Below are 25,865 nucleotides of genomic sequence, written 5' to 3'. Positions count from 1 at the left end.
AAATAATCTATAGTGTTAAATAAATACCTTTCATTACTTAATAAAAAATTTAATCACTTAATCTTCGTTAATTTATTTAAATGAATTGAATGATTGAAGATATTGATTAGTTATAATATTGTATTCCTACACGCATTTTGTAATCATATGGCTTTCAGTTTACTGCAAAATAAATTTTGGTTAGGTGTTATATTTTTTAAACAATCTTTCCCCCTCCTCTCTTTTCTTTTTTGTTTTACCATTTGATCAATTTAAATAATCGTAATCGTGTATGATGTCATTCTCTTCCATGATGAATGGCGGCCATATTAGCGGTTGAGTTATTTGAGCATATATAAAGTAGTAATCAATGAATTTATTTTGGAAGTTTTATTGTTAATTAAACATAAAAAATCATTGCATGCACAATCTCCGTAACTCATAGGTCTTTAGAGATTAATAAATTTTCTAATATGGAAGAAAAAAGTGCGTTGAAGGAATTAGACTCTTGGATAGAGCAACTGAACGAATGCAAGCAGTTGACAGAAAACCAAGTGAAAACTTTATGTGAAAAGGTATTTATGCTGCTGTTCAAGAGTAAAATTTGCGGCACAACTATAGTATTAGTCCTTTTTGTACTCTTTATCGGCTATTGGATTATTACTATTATTAATATCTAATCAATTGCTTTTTTAATTTTAGATATATTTAGGAAAAAGTATGTTTTCCTTTATAGCCTTCCTAAAATAGCGTTGCCTGACCAAAGCTTAGAAAGAATGAATAAAAAATATCAATGCAAGAAAATCGTACTTTTTATGTATTGTGAATAGAAACACTCAGGTATCACATGTTGGTGAATGTATTATAGCTATTTAAACGGTTTTTTGTAAGTTTATTTTTTTAATGGCTGTTGAGTGTGTAAATGAATTATAGGACGTATAGTTTTGGTTTTGTTGTGTATTTAGGTAAACAATTTGGATTCATCTGACAGGTTTGATAATCTGAAATTAGTATTTTTATTCTACATTGCATTTGCGCGAAATATGCTTGTTAATCCTTAAGGTTTCTGCAGTTCTCGCTTTTTCTTATTGAGTTCCGTGGAGTTTTTTTAAATAAAATTTCCATTGGAAATGGTTTTATTCTCCAACGTTTTAAAAATATTCTTTGTGTTCAGTTGAAATTGGTTTCACCAGTATAAGCAAAATAATTGCTTAAGTATTAATTTGTAAAGTTTTACTTCTTGAGAGACAAAATAAGTTGTTTCCATCTAAGCTAAAGAACAGTGTAACAAATGAAGAAGCTTAAAAACAGTGTTTTAAACTAGAAATTCTTTGTAACTCGTCTGTTCGTCTGGAGTTTCTTTAAGCACTGGTTCTAGAATGTTATTCATTGTAGTATAATTATTATAAGTACTTGCAATGCAATTAGTGATACCGGTTAAACTGAAGCAGCAGGGGGCATGAGCAAGTTTGTTGTAGTGAAGCAAGAAAAACAGTGTGACATGTCCAAGAGGAAAGTTTGACAAAAACTGAATTTTATTTTGTTTTGATTGGTTGCTTGAGTTATAACTTGTAAAATTTAAAATTATAGTTGGCTGAAGTGTTATTTAAGAATTGTACAACATTCGTTAATTTTGAAGTTGCGCAGTTTTGAGAGAATCACTGTAAATAGTTGCTACTTTTAGGTCAGAAAAGACTAGCAGTCTAATTAAAATGCAGATTCAAGCGACTGTTGCAAATTTAAATTAATGTTGGTTTATATATTTTTTATCTTGGATTTCTAGGAGAAAAAGATTTAGTGAAAAGCCTTTTGTAGTTAGAAAAGTAGTTTTGTAGTTTGTAGAGATTAGTTAGAAAAGCCTTTTGTAGAAAATAAACTTTAATCATTTTCAAGAGACACTTGTAAGCATGGCTATTACAATAAATCTTTTATGTCTTGATAAAACATTTTGTTAACATTCTTGATGCATCGCTGATAAATTGGGACAGGAAATGAGTTTGTTTTTGAATAACTTTTACATTTTTAGATGTGTAAAAGATTCAACAGCTGCAGTCTAGCTAACCAGAAAAGAGAGTGAGTAAGGAAGATGAAAGGCCCAATTCAGAGTGATTTGGTTTGATTTAGCTTTATTTTGATTTGAAGTTTTTAAAATTACTATTGTCTGAAATGTTATGTATCTTACTCATTAGTATTATGAAAGAATCATATGATGGATTGATTTTAAAATCATGCAATTCCAAGAAATTATTATAAGCACTCATTTTTAGGACAGAAAAGAGAATTTTCCACAAAGGATCCATTGGCGGCGGTGCGTATTTATTCGCCAATGGCTAATCGGCTATGATTTTAGCGGTGTATAGTTAAGTTGCAAGTTATTTAGACCATGGAAGCCATTATTTTAGTAGTGTCCAGTCAGCTTATAAGATATTTAGCATATAGAAGTGAAATAAATAGGTTAAGCATGACATTTTAGCGGTGTATAGGTAAGTTGCAAGATATTTAGCATATGGAAGCAGGAAAAGTTATAAAATCAACTGGTTACACATGATAAAGCAAGTGCATATAGTAATACTTAGGCTTATCATACTTCACATCTCTTTTAGTATGATCCTGTAACTTTTTTTTCCCAAAAAACTATGCTGGTAAAGAAATTGCTGGAGACCTGTTATACTACAGGAAAACAATTCTTGTGTTTTATGTGCAGAAAATTCAGTTTGATGCTAACACAATGAAAAATGTTGGCTCACATCAATAATAATTTACAATAAGGACTTACAACAATGGAAGTAAAGTCTTTTCTTAAGTCTGTATTGATCATATTATTATTCCCTTATATTTGGTCTTCCGGAAAGTTCTGTCCTTTTCTATGACAAAAATTTTGGATACGTAAGCGCATGTTTATTTGGTGCAAGTTCAGCACTCTATTTTTATCGCTTCATGTATATATACTGACGTAGCAAATTAACTTTAAAAAAATGATTCAAGTCAGTCTTCGTAAGTGTGAAGCGATAGTGTACCCATGGTTACTGATAAAGTTCATTTATGTCACTGTATTTTATATGAATTTCAACAAGAAAGAAATACAGTCAAAAGTCGTTAATTCGGACACCCATAATTCGGAATGATCTATAATCCGGACATCAAAACTAAAAACTTTCTGCGCATGCGCCACGTTGACACATGCGCAGAGGCGTTCACGCGTGCGCGTAAGACCTTTTACGACTGCGTATATGAGTGTGCGTAAGTGCAGAATACGTTTTCGCGTGCGCATTTTATGTATAATGGACGTATAAGCTAAAATTATCTAATTATCTATTTCAGTTAATGTTGATGATTGCGTTGTTCCTTAATTTTCGAATTGCATCCGGCTTATTATTTTTTGCAGACTGTAAGAGCAATTTTATAAAAGTAAGCTTAAACTTTCGATTATATCAAATAGAATTTCCGATATATATTTGTTAATATGTAAAGGATCTAAAGCGAAAGTATGTTTTGAAATCCGAAATCTGTTTATCAATTTCACGCTGCTCGGCGGCAGGCGCCTAATGAATTGGAAGTTGATTTGTCAGCACTATCCTTATCTTCAGCGCAGATGTTTTTATTTTATTTGGCTTATAATTCCTTACCAAATGTAGTATTTCATCTCGATATGCTCCGTCTTTGATATGATTTAAAACAAGTTCCTCATCATTATAATTCGCTTCCGATAGCGAAGAAAAGTGACAGAGGTTATTGAAAACAAAAAAAATTTCAATTGACAAATTAGTCGGTGTTCTTGACACAGCAATTATAGGACTTAAACGGCGGAACTTTGTAACTGAACAAGAAATTATGTCTGTTTAATAGAATTAAAGAGAAAGTATTATCACATGAAACGAAGCAAAAGTTAAACAACTTACATTGAAAGAAATGTTTAATAAAGTAAACAAATAAATATTAAGCTTTTTCTTTTTGCAAATTTTGATACCCTTTAGATCATAATTGTTCTTTATTTCATAAATTACGGTTTCATATTTTTAATTTTAGAATTTCTGCATGCCATCTTACGAGATTTAAACTGATGGTCTATAATCCGGAAAAATCGATAAGCCGGAATCGCCGAAGTCCCGACGAGTCCGGATTAACGACTTTTGACTGTACTACAGAAGCAGGTAGAAATTTATTGAAAGTGTTTGGTGAAGGTGCAGTTTCTGATAGGATGTGCAGAAGATGGTTTGAAAAATTTGAAAGAGGTGATTTCGACCTCTGATAAGCCATGTTCTGGGTGAGCATCTTTGATTGACGATGATGTTGTTGAGACCATATTGGAGCAAGATCCTTTTCTGACAACATCGGAGATGGCAGAAAGGCTTTATTTAGCTCAGCAAACCATTTCAGGCGATATTCAGAAGATAGGACTAGTGTGGAAATATTCAAGATGGGTGCCAGATGAATCAAGTCGGAAGAATTTGGATGATCGAGTAGTCATATGCACATCTCTGCTCAATCGGAACAAAATTGAGCCCTTCTTGAACTGGATAACTGGGGATGAAAAGTGGATTACCTACGAAAACATCGTAAGGAAAAAGGCATATTGAGAGCCCGGAAAACCTAGCCCTTCCACTTCTAAACCAAATTTGACTCTGAATAAAAGAAGGCTGTGTATATGATGGGACATTCGAGGACCAATACATTATGAGCTTTAAAACCGAATGAAAAGCTCATTTCATTGAAGTATTGTCAGTAACTGGATAATTTAAAGACAGCAGTCCAAGAAAAGAAACTACCAGTGTTCAATAGGAAGGATACCGTACTGCATCATTATAATGCCAGGCCACATGCTGCTTTGGGGACTTGTCAAAAAACTGCAGAACTAGGTTAGGAAGTTCTATCGTATCCACCATTTTTCCCGGACTTAGCACCTCCGACAATCACTTTTTGTCCTTATAAAATTTTTTGAAAGACAAAACATTCAAAAATGAAGGATATCAAAAAAAGCACTGGTTTGGTTTTTCGCATCAAAAGATACAACATTTTTCAAAAATGAACTATACAAATTGCCCTCATGCTGGCAAGAAGTCATTAATAATAATGGCAATTAAATTATTTAATAAAGTCTATTGACAGTAAGAAAAATTTGTTTTTGTGTTATTCCAAAAACGGACAGAACTTTCCGGTAGACCAAATATAAACAAAGTTGAGAAAAGGAAACATAGTTGCTGCTTCACTTTAGTATTTATGTTAAATTCAAAGTTTTGTAAATGTATATATAACAAATATTTTCAATAACACGTTAAAAACACTTAAAAAATAAATATCAAAATAATGAAACAAGCATGAATGCCAAAGTGATAACTGGATGTCGTGCCATAATCAGTTCAAATTATTTGTATTGACATGGATTTCACTTTGGAAAGAAGAAAGGCCCATCTCTGAGAAGATGTTTTGAAACTTACAAGAAATGATGTTCTGCAAATTTACCATAACCCTGTAAGGACAGGCATTTTAGGTTTCTAACCTTGAGTTTGATGTATTCTGCCTGACTGTTATTTTACTCATCAACTGTTAGGAAGGGAAGAGGGAAAGCATAAACAGAGATGGGCTCTTTAAATCCCTGCATGCGAATTTGTGCTCATATAAAACATTTGTGTGCTAATATAAACATTCGCATGTCTTATTTATATCCAATTCCCCTTTTTTTCTATTTTTTCCCTCTACTATATACTGTCTTATAGGGTTACTATGTGGAGTTCTATACGTTTTGCATTACCTTCAGGTATATTTCCATTTCTTCTCTTTTTATTTTGGAAAGCGTCCCCTCCAGTCTATTATGGTGGGAAGGTGTTATTTATCAGAGGAAGAATACTCTTGTATGGTTAATGAACCATTTACTAATGCAGATGAGAGTGATGATTCATTTTCTAAAGAGTTGGTAAGTGATACTTAGTGCTTCAAGAGTTACCACACTCAGTCTTCATTTTAAATTTTGTTACTTCTTACTTCAAATAGTCTTCATTGTGTTGTTTTATTAATTTTAAACTTTAATGATAGATTTTATCAATTAAAACTTTGGAATAATTTGAATAGCGCTTCCAAAAATTATTTTACAAGATAAGCAATTTTCTAAGTATATTTTCATGTAAAATAAAGAAAAAAAATATTAAGTGCTAATTTCATAGACTCCAACTACTACGGATTCTCCGTAGTTTCTACGGAAATTCATGAAAAACTACGAGCTACGAAAAGTATGGAAAAAACTACGGATTTTACAGAAACAAGAGCAGGAGAACCAGTACGCAAAATGGAACCAACTAATTCATCTGATGATTGGCTGAATACTCGTGTTATCATATATCACGTGTTGAGTGCGTTCCTAGTTTTGAAGAATTAGCCAATCGTAGATCAGTAACTCCAACCGTTAACGACTTTGTCTCCCAGGTTCCTCGCTGATGCGTGTTTAGGCTGCATTCGGCTGCATTGTGTAGTTTACGGCGAGAGCTTAACGTGTGTCTTGTGAACTGTGAATCAGGTGAAAGATTTTTAATCATAATGCTGCCTCGAACGAAGAAGCCAAAACTATCAAAGCAGAAGTTTAAAGATTCATATTCTTCAGAATTTCCATGCATTAAAGTGTCCGAAATTTCTGTGAATCACGCACACTGCAGTGTATGCAACAAAGACCTCTCAGTTGCTCATGGCGGAAAAGATGACTGTAAACGGCATGTGTTTTCTCAAAAGCATATAGAACTTGGCACCGTAAAATCTAAAGAAATAACAAATTTCTTAATAAAAGATGATGAAACAGATCCTATAAAAGCCGAATGCTATTTTGTTCGTTTTTTAATTGAACATAATCTACCGCTTTCTGTTTCAGATCATTCCAAAGAGCTTTTCAAAGCAATGTTTCCGGATTCTGCCATAGCAAAAAAATTTAGCTGCGGTCATACCAAAACTGCTGCTGTTGTGAAAACGCTTGCAGAAAATACTGTTGCTGATATTATAAAATCAGTGTGCAGTACATAATTTTCTCTAAGTACTGATGGAAGTAATGATAACAATGATAACAAACTGTACCCATTGGTTATAACATACTACAGTAAAGAAAAGGGAGTGATAATTACTTCATTGATTTCTATTTTAGAATGCACGAATAATACAGGAGAAGGTATTTTTAATTGTATAAATGAAAACTTTAAAAACAAAGGTTTAGAATGGAAAAATTGCTTATCATTTTCTTCAGATAATGCTAGTAATATGATTGGAAAGTTTAAAGGTGTAGCATCATTTATCAAAATGCATCAACCAAGTATAATCACCCGAGGTTGTCCGTGCCACCTCTTGCATATAGCTGCAAAAAAAGCTACTGAAAAATTAATTGGCTCAGAAATTGAAATGTTGATAATAGATATATATTTTTACTTGGAGAAAAGTTCGAAACGGAAGCATAGCTTCAAAGTTGCTCAACAAATTGGGACAGAATGCAAAATCTCATAAAATTTTGAAATATTGCAGTACGAGATGGTTGTCTCTTTTAGAATCTATAACAAGGATTTTGGAACAGTGGGATGCTGTGATAAATTTTTTTGGAGATAAACCAGATAACAGTGAGAATGAAGGAAAGAGATTGCAAAACATTAAAAAAATTTTACAGTCACCGACCACCAAATTGTACTTGTTATTTTTGAAAAATACTTTGCCTTTGTTTATAACAGTAAATATTAATTTGCAACAACAAGCTCCTTATATACATAAATTGAGAAGAGAACTTTTTGAACTTTTAATGAATTTATTTGTTAGATTCGTAAAACCATCAGTAATTTCTAAAGAAAATGAAGATGTTACTCTAACGTCTATTCCATTTCAGAAGTATAGTAAACAAAAAGAAAATGAAAATTTAGTGATTGGTGCGGAAACAGGACTATATTTAAAAAATGCCAAGTTGAATGAAAGTGAAGTGAAATCATTTTTCAATTCTGTGCGAGCTTTTTTTGTAACTGCATGTTCATATATAATTGATAAATTTCCACTGAGTGATCCATTTCTAAAACATGCTGAAGTTGCTGACATCAACTTGAGAACTGAAGTCTCATTTTCATCTGTTCTTTACTTGATGAATACTTTTCCATCCATTATTGATGAAAAATGTCTTAATCAAGTAGAAATTGAATTTTCCATGTATCAAGTAGATGATTTGAAAGAAATTGTAGATTTGCGTATTGATATAGCATGGGGAGAAATTGCTAAATTAAAAAATATGAATGGGTGTATTAAATACAATATTGCCTTCTGTAATGCTTGCTGTCTTAATAATACCTCATTCAAATGCAGCTTGCGAAAGAATTTTTTCTATTGTTAAAAAAATCAGACGGAATTTCGATCAAATTTAGGTCTTAAAACTCTTGAAGCAGTTTTGATTGAAAAAATAAATATACAGGCAAATGAAGAACTGTGTTATAAAAAAACATTCTCAAAATCAGAACTTAAGCTTGCTAAGCATGCTACATATAAATCTTTGCATTCATAAATTATGCGTATTTTGTTTAATACTTATATGTATCATTCTTGGTTATTTAAATTTTATTTCCCTGTAGAAATCATATCCAGAATAAAGATATGATTTATAGCTTATGATTTTTTCTATGATTAGTAGTGATTTGAAGTACTTTTTATTAGTGAATGCTTGAGGAGTTAAAAGAAAATTTCTAATTAAATGTGCATATAATTTACAAGGTATATTTTTAATTATTCAGTTTTATATGTATATGGATTTTAAATGTAATAAAATTGATTACAATTAATTATTAATTTAAAATTAATGAATGGTTAATTACAACATACGCTACGCACACATTTTCAAAGTTGTAAAAATGTCGTTCGCGCGTTGACTACTGACAAGGTTTGCTGAAGGTTGGAGTCTATGGAACATGTATAAGCTCAAGTAATAATCTAAAATGATACCAAAAATTACAATGCTAGATGTTAAACTTTTTTTCTGATTTTTTTATAAAATTGGGCTTAGCGATGCAAAACCTCCATCCTGTGCGGCAACTGCCTTTGATTCTGTTCTGATCCGCATGAGTGTCTTGCACAAAGGTGCGCCGTCTTGAAAGGGTTAAGATGGACATACAATGCTGTATACATTAGGGATACAATGCTGTATACATTAGTGCAATTTAAAATATCTCTAAGAATGGAAAAAGCAATAAAATACAAAGTCCATAATCGAGACTTGTCGGGACTTGGGCGATTCCGGATTATAGATCATCAATTTAAATCTGGTAAGATGGCATGCAGAAATTATACAATTAAAAATATGAAACCGTAATTTATGAAATAAAGAGCAGTTATGATCTAAAGGGTATCAAAATTTACAAAAAAAAAAAAAAAAAAAAAAAAAAGCTTAATAATTATTTGTTTACTTTAGTAAACATTTCTATCAATGTATGTTGTTTAAGTTGCTTCGTTTTTTGTGCTAATACTTTCTCATTAATTCTATAAACTGACATAATTTCTTGTTCAGTTACAAAGTTTGGTTAATCTTTGGATTATGGTAACTTGATGATTTTTTGGCGAAAATTTGGCGACCAACTCTGCTACAGCAACCCTCTATTTTTTTTTTGGGGGGCTGCCATTTTGTCTTTGCGAAGTAAAGATATGTTTCTTTTCTTTTTATTTACTCAACACTTTTTCCAACAATCTGCTAGCCGAATTACACTTATGCTAGAAATTTCATGGAACAAAACTGCTTAATCGTGACAAATATTAACTGCAAAATTGGGAAAAGTGCAAAATCGCAAACTCCTTTGCCGCGTTTTTCAGATTAGCACATACACAGTAACCATGTACACGTTGACTTATTTTTACTTAAAAAAACATCCCAGAATTGCACAAAAATGGCATTGCGCACACTCTTCACTATATCCATGTACACTGCTTTTTTCTCATAAATTGGAAAAATTTCACGAAAATGCATAAAAATTTTGTGAATCTTTAAATTCAGTAAAAAGGACATATATGAAATTACCTGATTGCGAAAAAGTATATACCTTTTCCAAGGAATAACATTTCCACGTATAAAATAAATAAAATATCCAAAAACTTTTACCTTTAAATTATCTATTATAAACGTCACCAATGAATTTATAACGCAAACATTAAAAATGGTTGCAAATACTTAGTGTCAAATATTTAAATTATTTATGATAACAAACTGTTCCCATTGGTTATAACATACTACAGTAAAGAAAAGGGAGTGATAATTGCTTCATTGATTTCTATTTTAGAATGCACGAATAATACAGGAGAAGGTATTTTTAATTGTATAAATGAAAACTTTAAAAACAAAGGTTTAGAATGGAAAAATTGCTTATCATTTTCTTCAGATAATGCTAGTAATATGATTGGAAAGTTTAAAGGTGTAGCATCATTTATCAAAATGCATCAACCAAGTATAATCACCCGAGGTTGTCCGTGCCACCTCTTGCATATAGCTGCAAAAAAAGCTACTGAAAAATTAATTGGGTTCCAAGGATGAACATTCCCTTTCCAAGGATGAACATTTCCACGTATAAAATAAATAAAATATCCAAAAACTTTTACCTTTAAATTATCTATTATAAACGTCACCAATGAATTTATAACGCAAACATTAAAAATGGTTGCAAATACTTAGTGTCAAATATTTAAATTATTTATGATAACAAACTGTACCCATTGGTTATAACATACTACAGTAAAGAAAAGGGAGTGATAATTACTTCATTGATTTCTACTTTAGAATGCACGAATAATACAGGAGAATTTAGAAGGATGAACATTTCCATGTATAAAATAAATAAAATATCCAAAAACTTTTACCTTTAAATTATCTATTATAAACGTCACCAATGAATTTATAACGCAAACATTAAAAATGGTTGCAAATACTTAGTGTCAAATATTTAAATTATTTCCATGCACCTTTACTTCCACTGAAACGTATACCAAATTGCTACAAACATATAATTCACAAAATAACTATCATTTAATTAAAATATAATTCAACCATGTACACGTCGACTTATTTTTACTTAAAAAAACATCCCAGAATTGCACAAAAATGGCATTGCGCACACTCTTCACTATATCCGTGTGCACTGCTTTTTTTCTCATAAATTAGAAAAATTTCACGAAAATGCATGAAAATTTTGTGAATCTTTAAATTCGGTAAAAAGGACATATATGAAATTACCTGATCACGAAAAAGTATATACCCTTTCCAAGGATGAGTATTTGCACGTATAAAATAAATAAAATATCCAAAAACTTTTCCCTCTAAATTATCTATTATAAACCTAACTTGCCAATTTATAACGCAAACATTAAAAATGGTTCCAAATACTCAGTGTCAAATATTTAAATTTTTTCCATGCACATTTACTTCTACTCAAACGTATTCCAAAATACTACAAACATATAACTCACAAAATCACAATCATTAAATTAAAATATAATTAAATTAAACACTAATTCAAATATAAATAAGCACATACATTAAATTAATAAAAATTAGCTTATAATCCTAATTACTTTAAACTAAATCATTGCTAAAACAATTTTCCAATAATACCATATTAATTTATTTACTCCTTACATTTAGAACAATGCATAAAAATAATATCCTCAAATGATTAAAAAATACTAATCTTCTACAAAATCTTAAGCACATACATTAAATTAATAAAAATTAGCTTATAATCCTAATTACTTTAAACTAAATCATTGCTAATAACAATTTTCCAATAATACCATATTAATTTATTTACTCCTTACATTTAGAACAATGCATAAAAATAATATCCTCAAATGATTAAAAAATACTAATCTTCTACAAAATCTTGAGTGCATGGCGGATCACAAAATGTCCATTTTCACCAGATCTCTTGCACTGCCATTCAAACTTATCTGTAATATCCTTTCTTTCACACAATCTCATTTCATTCCCACATGTTGGACATTCATACTTATCCGCAATTAATCCTACACTCATACACCATTCAACCAATTCTTTTGAATTATCTGATAAACACATTAAAGATTTAGAATTCACTTTAGATAGTGCCATGCGATCTAAAAATTAATCAACACTCTTTCACACAACACACAATGAAGCTTAATACAAAATACTATAGTACTGCAGATATTTTTCCAAATTTACCCCCTTTTCCGATTAAAAAACTGTAATTCGTCCATTAATGTCACATGACATATCTCGTGATCTCTCATTTTCCTCACACAAAATAATGCATAATCGGAACTGAGTACTTCTCACATTATTCCCAAAGTCCTAGGTAGTAACCTTTCTCGCCTCTAAAATGTCGCCAAACTACCTGTTACCATATTCCAAAGATTAGCCCAAAGTTTCACTGTTCCAGTCCTCTAATTGCTGTGTCGAGAATACCGACTAACTTGTCAATCGAAATTTTTTCGTTTTCAATAACATTCTTTGTTACTTTCTTCACTATCGGAAGCGCGCATGGGTAAACGCTTTACTGGCTTTATGCGCATGCGTAAACGCATTATGGGCATGTGCAAGTTTGTGGCTTTGAGGTCTGGATTGCAGATCATTCCGGATAATGGACGTCCGGATTAAAGACTTTGTACTGTAGTTTCATTTCCATTTATGAAATAACCAATGCTGTAGACAAATTAATATGTACCCTAGGATAATTCTAGTTCCAGGATATCATTGAAATTATTTCTCCTTATAACAGATGTGGGAAAAACCAGCAATTCCAGTATTTTAGACTTTTCATCAGGCCTGATGAAATTAAATATGACATTATTCTTTTAAATAATGCAGCCATACGTATGAAAAAGGCAGATGAAACACTTTTCAAAATGTTGTATCTGAAATGAGTCATAAATGCTTTGCATGAAAAGTTCATGAATTGTTGCCAGACATTGACAAACCTATTTGTATTCTAAGAAAGATCTTTTTAAATCTCTGTTATAGTGAGAGTGTTTAAAGAGACTGCAGCTGATATGTTAGTTTTGACAAAGTGGGTAACATGGTCAAGTAAGATTGTTATTATGCCAAGCAGTAATAACTTTAGGGGGCATGACAGTGTCATAGCCCAAGATACTGAATACTGAAGATTTAAACTTCGGTCAAACTACCAGTATTCTGCAATTGTATTGCTGAACTGCTTGTAAACTTGAACAAAAGTATGAATATCTTGTTAGTGAAACCCATGATGTAAGAAAATCGGGAAAATTTACAAAGTTTTCAAGATTAAAACATGGTCAATTTTGTTATGAATTCCATAGTTCTGACATGTTTTAAATATACTCCTGCCACAAGGATAGAATCTAAATGATCATTGCTTGCAAAAGATATAACATGTCAGTGTAGAATCTGAAGGAAAGTTTAGGTTATTCGATGTGACAAAGCATCCTGGCTATCAACTTGAAGAAGGATGCCTTTATGAACAACTTTCTAAGGGAAACTGGCATGTATTTGCATTACATATGAGGAAAACCAGAAGAATCAACCATGCAGCCATCCCTAAGTGTGCTATGAACCCAGATCAAACTACTGGTATTCAATGATCTTAACCACTTGTAGGAAAAATCTGAGGAAAATGCTTGCAATATCATGTAATCAGAAATTAACTGTGTGTTGCATAGGATTACTTTTTCAAGTGTCCAGGTAGAGAATACTTTTTGTTTCTTTTTCCTTATATAGGTATTTGGCCATGGTATTATTCATATATTTTCTGTCATTCATACAGAATACTAATATTTTTAGTACATGTAAAAGTGTCTTTTAAGTGCTTTGCTTGTCGATATTCTCAAATTTATGTTTAATAATTAATGTTACTGTACATATAATAGATTAATGGATTCATTAATAAATAATACATTTAAAACATTCATTTTACTCAAGCAATTTTTCAAAGTTGTGTTTTGAATTTACTTGCTGATAGCTTAAACCATTTTATTTTGAAACAACTGCCTTTTTCATAATAAATTTGACAGTGCCAAAAATCTTCATTAATATTCAAATCCTTTAAAGTAGCATTGTATAAAAACTAGAAAAACATTGTACAGTCAAAAGTCGTTAATTCGGACGCCCATAATCCGGACCTCAAAGGACGCATGCGCATAGGCGTTTACACGTGCACGTAAGACCTTTACGACTGCGCATATGCGTGTGCACAAGTGCAGAATACGTTTTCGAGTGCGCGTTTTATGTATAACGGACGGTATAAGCTAAAATTATCTAATTATCTATTTCAGTTAATGTTGATGATTGCGTTGTTCCTTAATCTTCGAAATGGATCCGGTTTATTACTTTTTGCAGACTGTAAGAGCAATTTTGTAAAAGTAAACTTGAACTTTCGATTATGTCAAATAGAATTTCCGATGCTGGAGCTCCCAAAGGATTATTCAAAATGAAAGTATGTTTCGATGTCTATCAAACAAAAAGTGGAATTGCTGCAAAAAATGGATAAAGACATGAAGAAGGTGACAGAGAGGTTAGTGAAAACGAAAAAATTTCGATTGACAAGTTAGTCGGTATACTCGGCACAGCAATTACGGGACTTGAAAAGCAGAACTTTGTAACTGAACAAGAAATTATGTCTGTTTATAGAATTAAAGAGAAAGTATTATCATATAAAACGAAGCAACTTAAACAACTTACATTGAAAGAAATGTTTAATAAAGTAAACAAATAAATATTAAGCTTTTTTTTTTTCTAAATTTTGATACCCTTTAGATCATAATTGTTCTTTATTTCATAAATTAAGATTTCATATTTTTAATTTTATAATTTCTGCATGCCATCTTACGAGATTTAAACTGATGATCTATAATCCGGAAAAATCGTTAATTCGGAATCACCAAAGTCCCGACGAGTCCGGATTAACGACTTTTGACTGTACGTCTTATCTTTCAAGATTCATTCAAACTTTAATTACTCAAAGCAGTGGTTTACTAACTTGGGTGACCCTGGCAATACATAAAATTATTTTGTCATCTCGGAGAACCAATAATAAATTTTATTTCATTCTAGTTATGTATTGTATATAAACACCTAGCATCCTCTGAAAAGTAATTGTTAAAATGCATTAAAAATGTATCAAATTTTTAAGTATGAAAACTGATTTAATTCTTATTATTTTAGGTAAAAATAACTAATAAAATTAAAAACTAATTATTTAAAATGTATATTATTGCGGCCGACGTTTATCATAATATTTTAGGAGTCGAGCACCCTGTGGTTCTATGTCTGTAAAGTCTTTTAAGAATTACATAAGAACGCAGCCATGCTATCAATTATCATTCACCCCTGCCATATTTTCACCACCTCATCCGGTAGTGACGCACCACTAGCCAGCGACAAAATGGAGCCCCGAACAGACGAGAACACAATCTCTAAGCGCTTGTAGAACCAGGTTGCTACCTCTGGCAAACAAATTTCGCCGGGTTACCAGCTTTGAACCTTTATTGCCATTTTTGGCAATGTTTACATTTAATGGGTCCTTTGCAGAAGTGCTTCTGCAGCTAAATTAAAATGGAAAAGTTAATAGTGCAGATTAAAGTTAGAATTTTGATTTACATATTTATCTTATACATATGTGTGTTTATGTAGTAGCAAATTTAAATTTTAACTACATTCATTTTATTACCAATACATGAAAAAATGTGTAGAAAATTGAATGTATTATAATCAAACAGTTAGGTACAAATTATCCACATATCAGCTTATAGAGAAGTAATTTCTTCCTTAAATCTCTGCTCTTTGAATGCTGTGTAATATAAATGGGTGAAAATCTTTATTGCATATCTATGCACCCTATTTGGTAATTAAATCTATCAGAATTGCATATGCCTATGTGTTCGCTTTGTGACTTTGTTAATTATGTTATAATATATGTGTGCATGGGAGCATATGGAATATACATGAACCATAATTTGAAAACTGTACCTGAACAGAATCCGATGGCTTTAAAATTTAAATATTAACTTATTAGATTTTTTCCCCTGGTAAAATTTCTTAATTCTTACAAAATGCTTCTTTATTATTGTTTATGACGAGGATAGTACCATGTGAGCCATAAAGATAGATAAGTGTTTGCGGCACTTCAAAATGTAACATGAGAAAATGTGAGAATTTTCACACATCCTTTAGCACCAATTAAAGATTTTTCATGAGGGTGTGGATAATAAATTTTTTGTACTAAAATACTGAAATGACTTGCCCAAACGCTTGAAAAAAAAAAGGAATTTAACATTAGTTTGGGATGAATTCTTGTATGGATTGGATGGACTAAATGACAATGCATTAAATATATACAATTGCTGGCCACCCAAATTGCAACACCAAGAAAGACAAGCGATATCACAACAAAATTTATTTAGTAGATAACATGTTGACCAAGTATCAAATGATTAAATTTATAGACTTCTGTGAAGTGTGGTTCCTTCCAGAATCAGTAGCCAGATTCACCTAAAAGAGTAGATGCCATTGTTGGAGATCACCGCTGCCACACGTCTCGGCATTGATTTAAAGAGACTTTGGATGTTTTTTTGGGGTATAGCAGACCAAGCAGCTTCCACATGTTGCCAAAGTCGATCTGATGTGGCAGCCCTGGATGTAATCTGGGTCAATCGTTCATCAACCATGTACCATCTTAGTACGTTTCTATCTGCGAAAGATCCGGAGAGCGAGCCGGGCAGGAAAGCAGTTCAATCTGGCGATTGACGAAGAACCCTTGGACAATGCGTGCCACGTTTGGTCGCGCATTATCCTGTTGAAATGTGGCTGTGGGCAAGCCCTGAAGGTAAAGAAGGACAGCTGGCTCCAACACCTCGTAAATGCAGCGCTGTCTGTTTAAAGTACCGACAATGTGTACTAGAGTGATATCCAATACCGCCCGTACCATAATACCTGGCGCAGGACTAGTGTGGAGGTGCATAACGCAGCTGTTCAGCATCCTCTCTTCACGGTGTCTCCAGACTTGAATCCGACCATCGTGGTGTTGCAGGCAGAAGCGTGACTCGTCGGTAAAGACAATTTCATTCCATTCTACTGTCCACATCCTTCTTTCATCTCGCCATTGGCGGTAGAGACATCTGTGGTTCTGCGTCAAGGGTAGACAAAACAATGGACGTCTTGCAGACAGACCACTCTACTGTAAACGGCGTTCTATGGTACGTGCAGACTATCTTTCCTCTTGGATACTTGATCAAACGATGATCGCTGTTTACTCCGAAGCATGATTTATCGTTTTTTTGAAAGGTAGGGAAAAAAAAAAAAAAAAAAACAAGAAAAGCACAGTTGTCAAAAACTCCCAGCCTTAAATAATGCTTTGAAGTGGCGCACGTGATGTGCGTCTATGCTGAAATTCTAATCATTTGCATATCTCACCTCTGCTAATGCATGTTGTAAATTTCATGTTATTTGCATGCTTTCTTCGGGGTGTTGCATTTACGGTTGCCGGCAGTGTATATAGAAAGCAGCGTCGCTCTTTTTTGTAAAACATGCAGTGAAAGCATAATTATTTGACAGTCAGCTAACTGGAAATCTTAAGTATTGGGATTACAAGTGGAATCTCATATTATGAACACCTCACTTACAAATAAATCATGTGAATTCATGAATAAATTATCTTAGTGCATGAACAGATTATGAAGAAAAAAAAAAAAAACATGAATGTCTGTATGAATCATTGAAATAGCATTTTTGAAAAGCTTGATTTGCTTTATAGGAAAGAAAGCAGTGCTGCCTTTCTGTTATGTGGAAACATGAATAATGATATCTTTACAAATTAAATTACTTTATTTTGAAAATGGATGTACATTTTTCTCTTGTTGCGAAATTAAGCGTACCTTTTATTGGAGAAATTCTATATGGCTGGACAAGACATTAGCTTTCAATGCTAGACATATTTGACATTTTATTTTAAATATTATAAGGGTATTTTAGTAGTATCCAGATGAATAAAATCATTGAAAATTTGATTAATTACATGTTTTCAAAGTATATCATTGTTTAAAATAGTTCTTCCTTTGTTATGCATTTTCCCTTGCATTTTGAAAACTGTTTTTTTTCCCCCTCTTTAATGAAGATGTCTGATTGGGTGTACATCTATTTTTGACTTATCATATATTGGAACTGCTCAGTCATAACTCAGCTTTGTAGTTAGTGAAGACTAAATCTGGTTTATTATAAAGAGATGGAAGTATGCCTTACCTGATTATAAACATTGCTGTTTAGGTCTTTACAAGGCCTTGTCAAAATTTAGGACATTTAGATCTTTTTTTTTCCTTCCTGAAAGCTTAAGTGTTTTCCTTTGACTCAGGTGCTTTATATTTATTCATCACTTTCTATATACAACTGAAAAGATGGTCTCATTGCATTGTAATTAATGACAGTATCCAAGGTCATTTGTACTGCTTTAGAAACCTCTGTGAAAAATACAAGTACAACAATCTAGCTCATATAACATGCCATTCTAGCATAGACAAAATTCCCAAATTAGAATTTTAATCTTTATAATGCATTAAAAGAAACAGCTATCGGGTTGTTCGGAAAGTCATGTCGTATTTTTACTATGATTTTCAAAGGCGATTTATTCCTATAAAAATAAGAATTCAATCAATAATGTATTGGCCTTTTTTTTTTTTTCCTATGACCCTTTTCCATCGTTCAACAAGGTTCATAATTTCATGCTGGTAGAATGATCTTTTAGAAGCGAAAAACTGTACCAGGTGCCGATTTATAGCATCGTCGGAAACGAATGTTTTATGATTCAAGAAATGCTGCAAAGAGCAAAACAAATGGTAATCTGAGCAAGGTCTGGCGAGTACGATGGGTGGGGCAACACATCGCAACCAGGCTCTAACAGCCTTTTGGCTGGTAACCAAGCTCATGTGTGATGTGTTTGTTGTCTTGGTGAAGCACAACGCCTTTATGATTCACGAGTTCTGGCCGCTCTTGATTGATTGCATTGTTCAATTTGTCCAATTGCTGACAATACATGGCTGAATTAATCATTTGATTCCTTGGTAAGAGCTCGAAATGCACAAATCCCTTCACCTTCGAAATCCCTTCACACTGGCAGCATGACCTTTTTCTGGTGAATATTTGCTTTGGATGTTGATTGAGGTGGCTCATCGCACTGTTTCCAAGACCACTTGCGTGTGACGTTATGTACACAATAAATTTTTCGTCACCAGTGACTGTACGCTTTAGAAAAGGGTCGTTTTCTTCATGTTTAAGAAGGGAATTGCAGATGCACAAATGCGTCTCCAGATAGATTCCTTCAACTCATGAGGAACCCAAACTTTGAGCTTCTTTAAATGGTCATGAACATGGACCTTATAAGAGGTAGACTAACCCAGTGGGTGGGCCGCGCGTCACCAACATGTCGGCAAGAAAGAGTAGGGACGAAGTCGTACAACGTTTAAAACTGGGAAATTATAATAAAAAAATTTTCTCTCAATTAATTTGTTAATACAATTAATTACAATGATCGATATTTTTTCATTTTCCTTTTAACTCCAGCACATAAGTCGTGTACCCATCCTTTGCATTTTAGGCCTTGAATCATATTTTCTTCACGGCCTTCATTGCAATTATTACGGGTAGACCAACACGCTGTGAAACAATATGGTTGGCTAAGGGGTAACTCCATTTTGCTGGAAAAAAGAACAGTTGGCTCCATATACGCTTAATATTTAAAAGGTATGACTTAAGCTGTGGTATGACTTACGCAACCTTACGGTAACTAAGAGAAACTTAAAATAATTTTTACAACTTAACAGCTTTTTGAATCTCTTGGGTCTTCAGTTATCTTCAGGTGTTCGTATTTTGTAATAACCACAAAGCATTACTCGATAATGCCAAAAGCGTACTTTGCCTTTTATTCCTTAAAAGTTAAGTAAAATTGAATAATACTTGGCAGCATTTGAGTGTAGAGATTATTAGGGATTTTGGACTATAAAACATGAAAAATCAACTGTACTCTCGCTGCGAAGTTCTCCTGCACTTGAATGGAACCTGGGAAGAAGCACTTCAGCTTGGTTGTTATAGTATAGATCATTTTGGATCAGAAAACATAAAAAAATTCAGTTATGCCGTTTGCAGGATTTGAACCAAGTTATGTTACCACTTGCTCTTGGATAGCATGCATGAGGTTTATTGTAAGAATACAACATTTATTCACAGAATTTTATTCTGAATTTGCGAATCAGCAATTAATCTAGCGACACCTGTTTTTCTCGTCTTCTTATTCGTAATCGGGAGACTGTCAAAACTTATTAAAAACTATACTCTTCTATTTTTCTGATTAATCACGGATAAATAAAAGAAACTGATGTCAATATCAAAGGATATGAGCTTCTTTTACACTGAAACCTATGGCGTTTGTATCACATAACTCTTTTTAATTATTAAATGTGATACGTTGAATAGTGATGAGATTATAAAAACCACAGTTTATTCCAAATAGGATTTAATATATTTCAAAGCACTTTTTACTGCATTTCACGCATTTTTTTCATGCATAATTCTTGTACAAACATCTTTACTTTGGTAGAACGGTAAAAACTCTAAGCACAAGATTTATGAATTTAATTTTGCTTAAAAATAAAGTAAAATTAAATAAGATTGATAGTACGTGATGCTTTGAAATAAATAAGGTAAAATTAAACAAGATCTGATAATTTTTTAAAAAAATTTAATGAACATTTTCAGGCAGTGATTTTCTAAACTATAATAACATTACGAAACGATCATATTTATTTGATTACCGTAATTTCCAGAAGAAACGCCGCAGCGTTTACGTGTTTAAAACTTAAATTTTCAGCGGGTGCGGCGTTTCTACCCATGCCGCGTTTAGGTGCACTAAAAATAAAATATTTCCTATGATAGTCATTGAACAGAGTTTGGATGGCCTTGTCATTGTGCATAGACTTGTGCTGTTCCCATACAAAAGACCACTCAGTTGCTTTTTGCGAACGTTATTTTGTTTACATTCTTTCCCTTGAACGGTCCTACATGCCTTATTCACCCTAAATGAGATCTCAGAACAATAACATTCGGTACTTTTCCGTTTTGCCGGCGCAAGCGATAAAGTCACCAATAATGGCATACAACCGATGCGAAACGGAATATTCTCGCTGGTAGCCTTTGACGCCTCATTTTCAAAACAAGTTGCAGCTTTTTCTTATCAGATTGATTGTTTCTTTCAATACTGGCATATAATTTCATAGAATTTTTATCAGATAGTTCAGTTTTATGTCTAAGGCCATTTTCGGTAATTAAGTCAATTAGGATGCAATCACAGTGCTTACCCGAAGCCGAAAATATAGAAAAGGTAAAGTCAAGGGTTAAATTCATCCATTCTAATGAGAATGCATTAGTGAAGTAAAGCACTGCTGTTTTACATAATTTCTGAGTAAGCTATTCGTACGAATTGAAATATTTCTTGCATTTAAACTTGTGTTCCAAATTAAGATTTAACTTGAAATTAATGCAGATAATTACTAAGAGCATTAGATTTTTGTAGAGTAGTTTACGTGAGATGAGATCGGTTGGGGTCACGTGATATGAACCGGCGAATCAGGATGTTGAACCATGAAAGCATAGTAAATTCTTAAATTAATGTCTTTTTACAAATTTATTGTCTTTATTTATTGGCTTTTTATAAAATTTTAAGCGATATTAAAATGTTTATGCCTTCAAAAAAAGAATTCTTAGAACTAACATTTTTTTTAATATTTTTTATGTGTATGTTGTCGCCAATAAAGTCTGCTTGGCGAGATTTGCGTGGGCGAAACGGAAAAGTAACATTCTTGCCCCTTTCAAATCAACATTCTCATCAGTTTGAATAGTCTCTCTCCTTTGCCATTCGAAGAATCTTCCAGGACCCATCCTCTTCCCACCCCTGCCTTTCTGTAATTTTTTTAAAGGCGTTCACCTTTGAAAACTCCACCTGCCTCGCAATAACGAACTCTGTGGACAATAACGACTCCACCTGCCTCGCATTAACGAACTCTGACGTATTTCCCCTTCAGCATGAATGGATTTTTCTTGGCATTCTGCCAGATACAGATCCCATCAGTTTGGGTACAAAGTTTGTTGAACAGTTTTTAAGTAAGAAGGGAGCGGAAAATTTTTGAAAATGTCCCTAAACGGCACAGAAGCTATACTGCTAATTTTAAGCTTAATGTATAATTTCACGTGCTGAACAAATTGGAAATTGAGCAGCAGATCGAGAGTTTGAAGTGGACGAAAGATGTATTCGACGTTGGAGAACTGAAAAAGATCTTCTTAAAAATATGCCACAACAGAAACGAGCCAAAAGAAGTGGTACTGTAAGGTGGACAAATCTAGAGGATAACCTTGCAAACTGGATAAAGGAGCAACGAGGAAAGGGAATGGCAATTTCGACTGTAAAAATTCACTTACAAGCGAAATTTATAGCGAAACGAATGAACATAAATGATTTCAAAGGAGGTGTAGCAGATTTATGAAAAGAAAAAATATTTCTGTGCGTACTAGAACAACAGTCGGGCAACAATTACCGATGGACTGGCAGGATAAAAAGTCATCTTTTCTAAAATATGTGACAGCTATTATTAACAAAAAAAAAAAAAAAAAAAAAAAAAACTTCTTCGGTCACAGATAATAAATATGGATGAAACGCCGTAAGCTTTCGACTCTCCTGCAAACAGAACTGTTGATGAAACTGGTGCAAAAACTGTATCTGTGTTTATGACGGCATGAAAGAACGTTATTTACATGTGTAAATAACGTTTGTTGTTAGCTTGTGCTGCCGTTTGCAGCACAAGCTATGCTGCAAACAGTGATAAGCTAAAGCCAAAGATAATTTTTAAACGAAAGACTATTCCGAAGGGAGCATTTCCTAATGACGTAATTATTTGTGCAAACAAGAATGGCTAGATGTTTGAAACAATCATGCATGAGTGGCTACAAAAAGTTTGGCAGTGTCATATGGGATCTTTTTTCCAACCAAAGGGGTTATTGATAATGGATTCCATTCATGCTCATTTCTTTGAGTCAGTGAAAACCATATGTCAAAAATTGTCTACAACCGAAGCAATAATTCCTGGTGGTTGGATAAAAATCTTACAACCGTTAGATTTGTCAGGTAATAAATCCTTCAAAGCTGAAGTCCGAAATCGGTGGGAGTGTTGGATGAGTGAAGAATTGCATACGTAAACAAAAAGCGGTAAAATGCGTAGAGCATCTTATGAAGAAATTGCAAAGTGGGCAGGAAGTGCGTGGAAATCGTCAATAATAGCAGGGTTCAAAGAAGCTGAAATTATATCCTTAGATAAAGAGACTGTAAACCAAGAGGATGAATGCGACGATCTGGAAGACTTAGATCAGGATTTACTAAATCTTTTTAATTCAGATAGTGAAGAATCAGATTTTGATGGCTTCAATTGATGTATAGTTTGCTGTAATTCGTAAGTAAAATTTAAAATTTCCTTTTTGTCATCCAAATTTAATATTTCGTTGTTGCGACATTTTTTATAATATAGTCTGACTATTACAAATAGACTTCTTTTAGTGGATAAATATAAGTATATATACGGGAAGGTAAATATATTTTAAACATTTCTTACCTTTAACTTATTTTTGAGTTATGGTTTCATTTCATCCATTTTTCTGCCCACCTGCGGCCGAGCGGTAAAGTCGCTGAACACTGGTAGTTCGGTCCAAGGTTCGAAACCCCGCGAACAGGCTGGCTGCATGGGCGTTTTCGTGGTTTTCCCCATGTGTAACGTGTATACGAGCCAGTTTCCCTTAGAAAGTCCTCCACGAAAGGCATTATAGGCAGATAGCCCTAGTGAGCTTTGCCATAATTAAATACACCACACCACTATGCATTTTTCTTAACTGGTATGTCTTATATCAGGACTTAAATTGAGTTTTTGCATCTATACGGCTCACGACGATGTCACGCGCAATTTAATAATCTATTGCGGCGTTTCTGTATAATTTTAATTTTTTTCCCGCCATTTTTCCTGAGTGCGGCGTTTACGCTGATGCGGCCTTTCTTCCGGAAATTACGGTATTGTGATCACTAAATTATTAACATTAAAGTGGATTAGTCATTTTAATAATTCATGAATTTCGGAGCATAAAATTTTCTGAGCGTAATGAAGGGAAAGAAAAAAGATAAGGTGCTACTTTGTTAGACGGCTGCACAGATTTTGGCGAGTAATACGACGTACGGTAAACCCATTGATGGATAAATTATTTATGGTAACCAATACTTTGTTGTAATTTTATTTTAAAAATAATGCACTTTATTATGCATAAATTCCATGTTTTAAATATTATTTATGGCTTCTAAATATTAAAAATCAATTTAATTTTTGCATTTTTATTTGAAATAAAAATTTTATTGTTTATGATATTTTATGTTGTGGATGATGTAATCAATGATATCACCTAACTTTAAAAGTAATTAGTTTTAATATCTATAAATTTAATCTTATGTTTAAACATTATTTATGGCTGTTAAATATTAAAATACAATTTAATTTTGCATTTTTTTAAAATTGATTTTATTATGTATGATTATTTAAATAATTTTAATTCTAGGCGTGATGTAATCAGCTCTGATTGGTTATAGAATATTTGTGCATTAACGAGCTGTAATCAGCTCCCTGATTGGTTACTGAAAATTTGTGCATTACCGTGCCATTTTAAAATTTAATTCATATCTTCAAATTCCTTCAAAGAGGAATGTTGTTATTGGTAAGTACCAAGAATTATTGGTATCGGAATCAAAAAATTGTCCTTTGTACTTCAGGGAGGGGCGGTTAAAGGATCTTCAAAATCTTAAAAACAATATTATTCTAGTTTTTTTTTTTTTTTTTTTTAATTTTCATGATCCATTAATTTGGCTCTAAATTGCTTTATCTATTTATAATTTTTTTAAATTTTTTTTTATTCTTGCCCTTGATATTACATTTTTCAAATTTGTTTCATTGATATCTAAATTATGATTTCGATTTTTTTTGTGGTACTTATCAATAAACGACAAGTTAAATGACTCAAAAAAATTTAAGTACATATTTTTCTGTTATTTTATAATTGTATACTTCAATTTTTGTTAAAAAAATTAATGCACTATTTTCAAAAATTGCTGAGATAATTATTGTCACATATGTTTTAATGTTAGTTATATTCTATATAGTGTATTTTAAAGTATTTGAATTTAATAATATTCTAATTCTTTTAAATGTTGGTATGATGGTTTTTAATTTGATATTGAATTTCAGTAATATTTTAATCTAATTAAACTTTGGCACAATATTTTTATAGTGGTGTTTTTAATCTCTTTGCTATATGAAAGTAATAATAACTTTAGTATTTTATATTTATAGTAAATGTATTTATTTACACTTGCCTGCCATCTTAAAAAACGACATTTTCAACAAAAAATTAATCCATTACTTTAAACGATATTTATTTTTTTAAGTTTCGAATACAATTTCTATGTGTAAAAACAATGTTTTTCAAGATGGCTGACGATTGTAAAAATCGCACCAACGTAAATCGCCAAAAATCCTTGCAACCGTCTACCAAAGTACTACCAAAGATAAAATAAAATCTAGAAGCACTCAGATTTTATATTACGCCAAAAAGGAACCTTTTTTTAAAGTTTTGTGTATTACATGTATTTATTGAATGCCATGTTCTTCACCCATAAACCACAGACATTTGAAAACAGCATATCTTTTGAATTTCCGCACTGGAGATGAAACTGTTATTTTCCGTACAGCGCTTGCTCTGAACTCGTTGAGTTTGTTAATCAAAAATCCGTTAAAGTTTTACAAAATATGAAATAGATTAAAACAAATTCGAAATTCGG

At 32.4% G+C, this 25,865-nt stretch overlaps 1 protein-coding gene across 2 annotated transcripts in view; it reads left to right on the top strand.

The window, feature by feature from the left end:
* The first annotated feature begins 279 nt into the window (after positions 1-279).
* mts (protein phosphatase 2 catalytic subunit mts) overlaps positions 280-25,865 on the top strand; it is a 79,971-nt gene continuing 54,385 nt past the window's right edge. Inside the window, exons 1-2 of one of the 2 annotated variants that reach the window (XM_035361164.2) lie at positions 487-554; positions 2,006-2,092. In XM_035361164.2, the coding sequence (XP_035217055.1) occupies positions 2,066-2,092 (27 nt within the window). In that variant the 5' untranslated portion in view covers positions 487-554; positions 2,006-2,065. Of the gene's footprint in view, positions 555-2,005; positions 2,093-25,865 lie in introns of both variants that reach the window. The other variant, XM_035361163.2, reaches the window with a different exon arrangement.

The sequence above is a fragment of the Stegodyphus dumicola genome, chromosome 2 (genome assembly GCF_044657685.1).
Source record: "Stegodyphus dumicola isolate Sdum_Otavi_A_Nest chromosome 2, ASM4465768v1".
Lineage (NCBI taxonomy): Eukaryota > Metazoa > Arthropoda > Arachnida > Araneae > Eresidae > Stegodyphus > Stegodyphus dumicola.
This window is presented reverse-complemented; position numbering and strand designations above follow the sequence as displayed.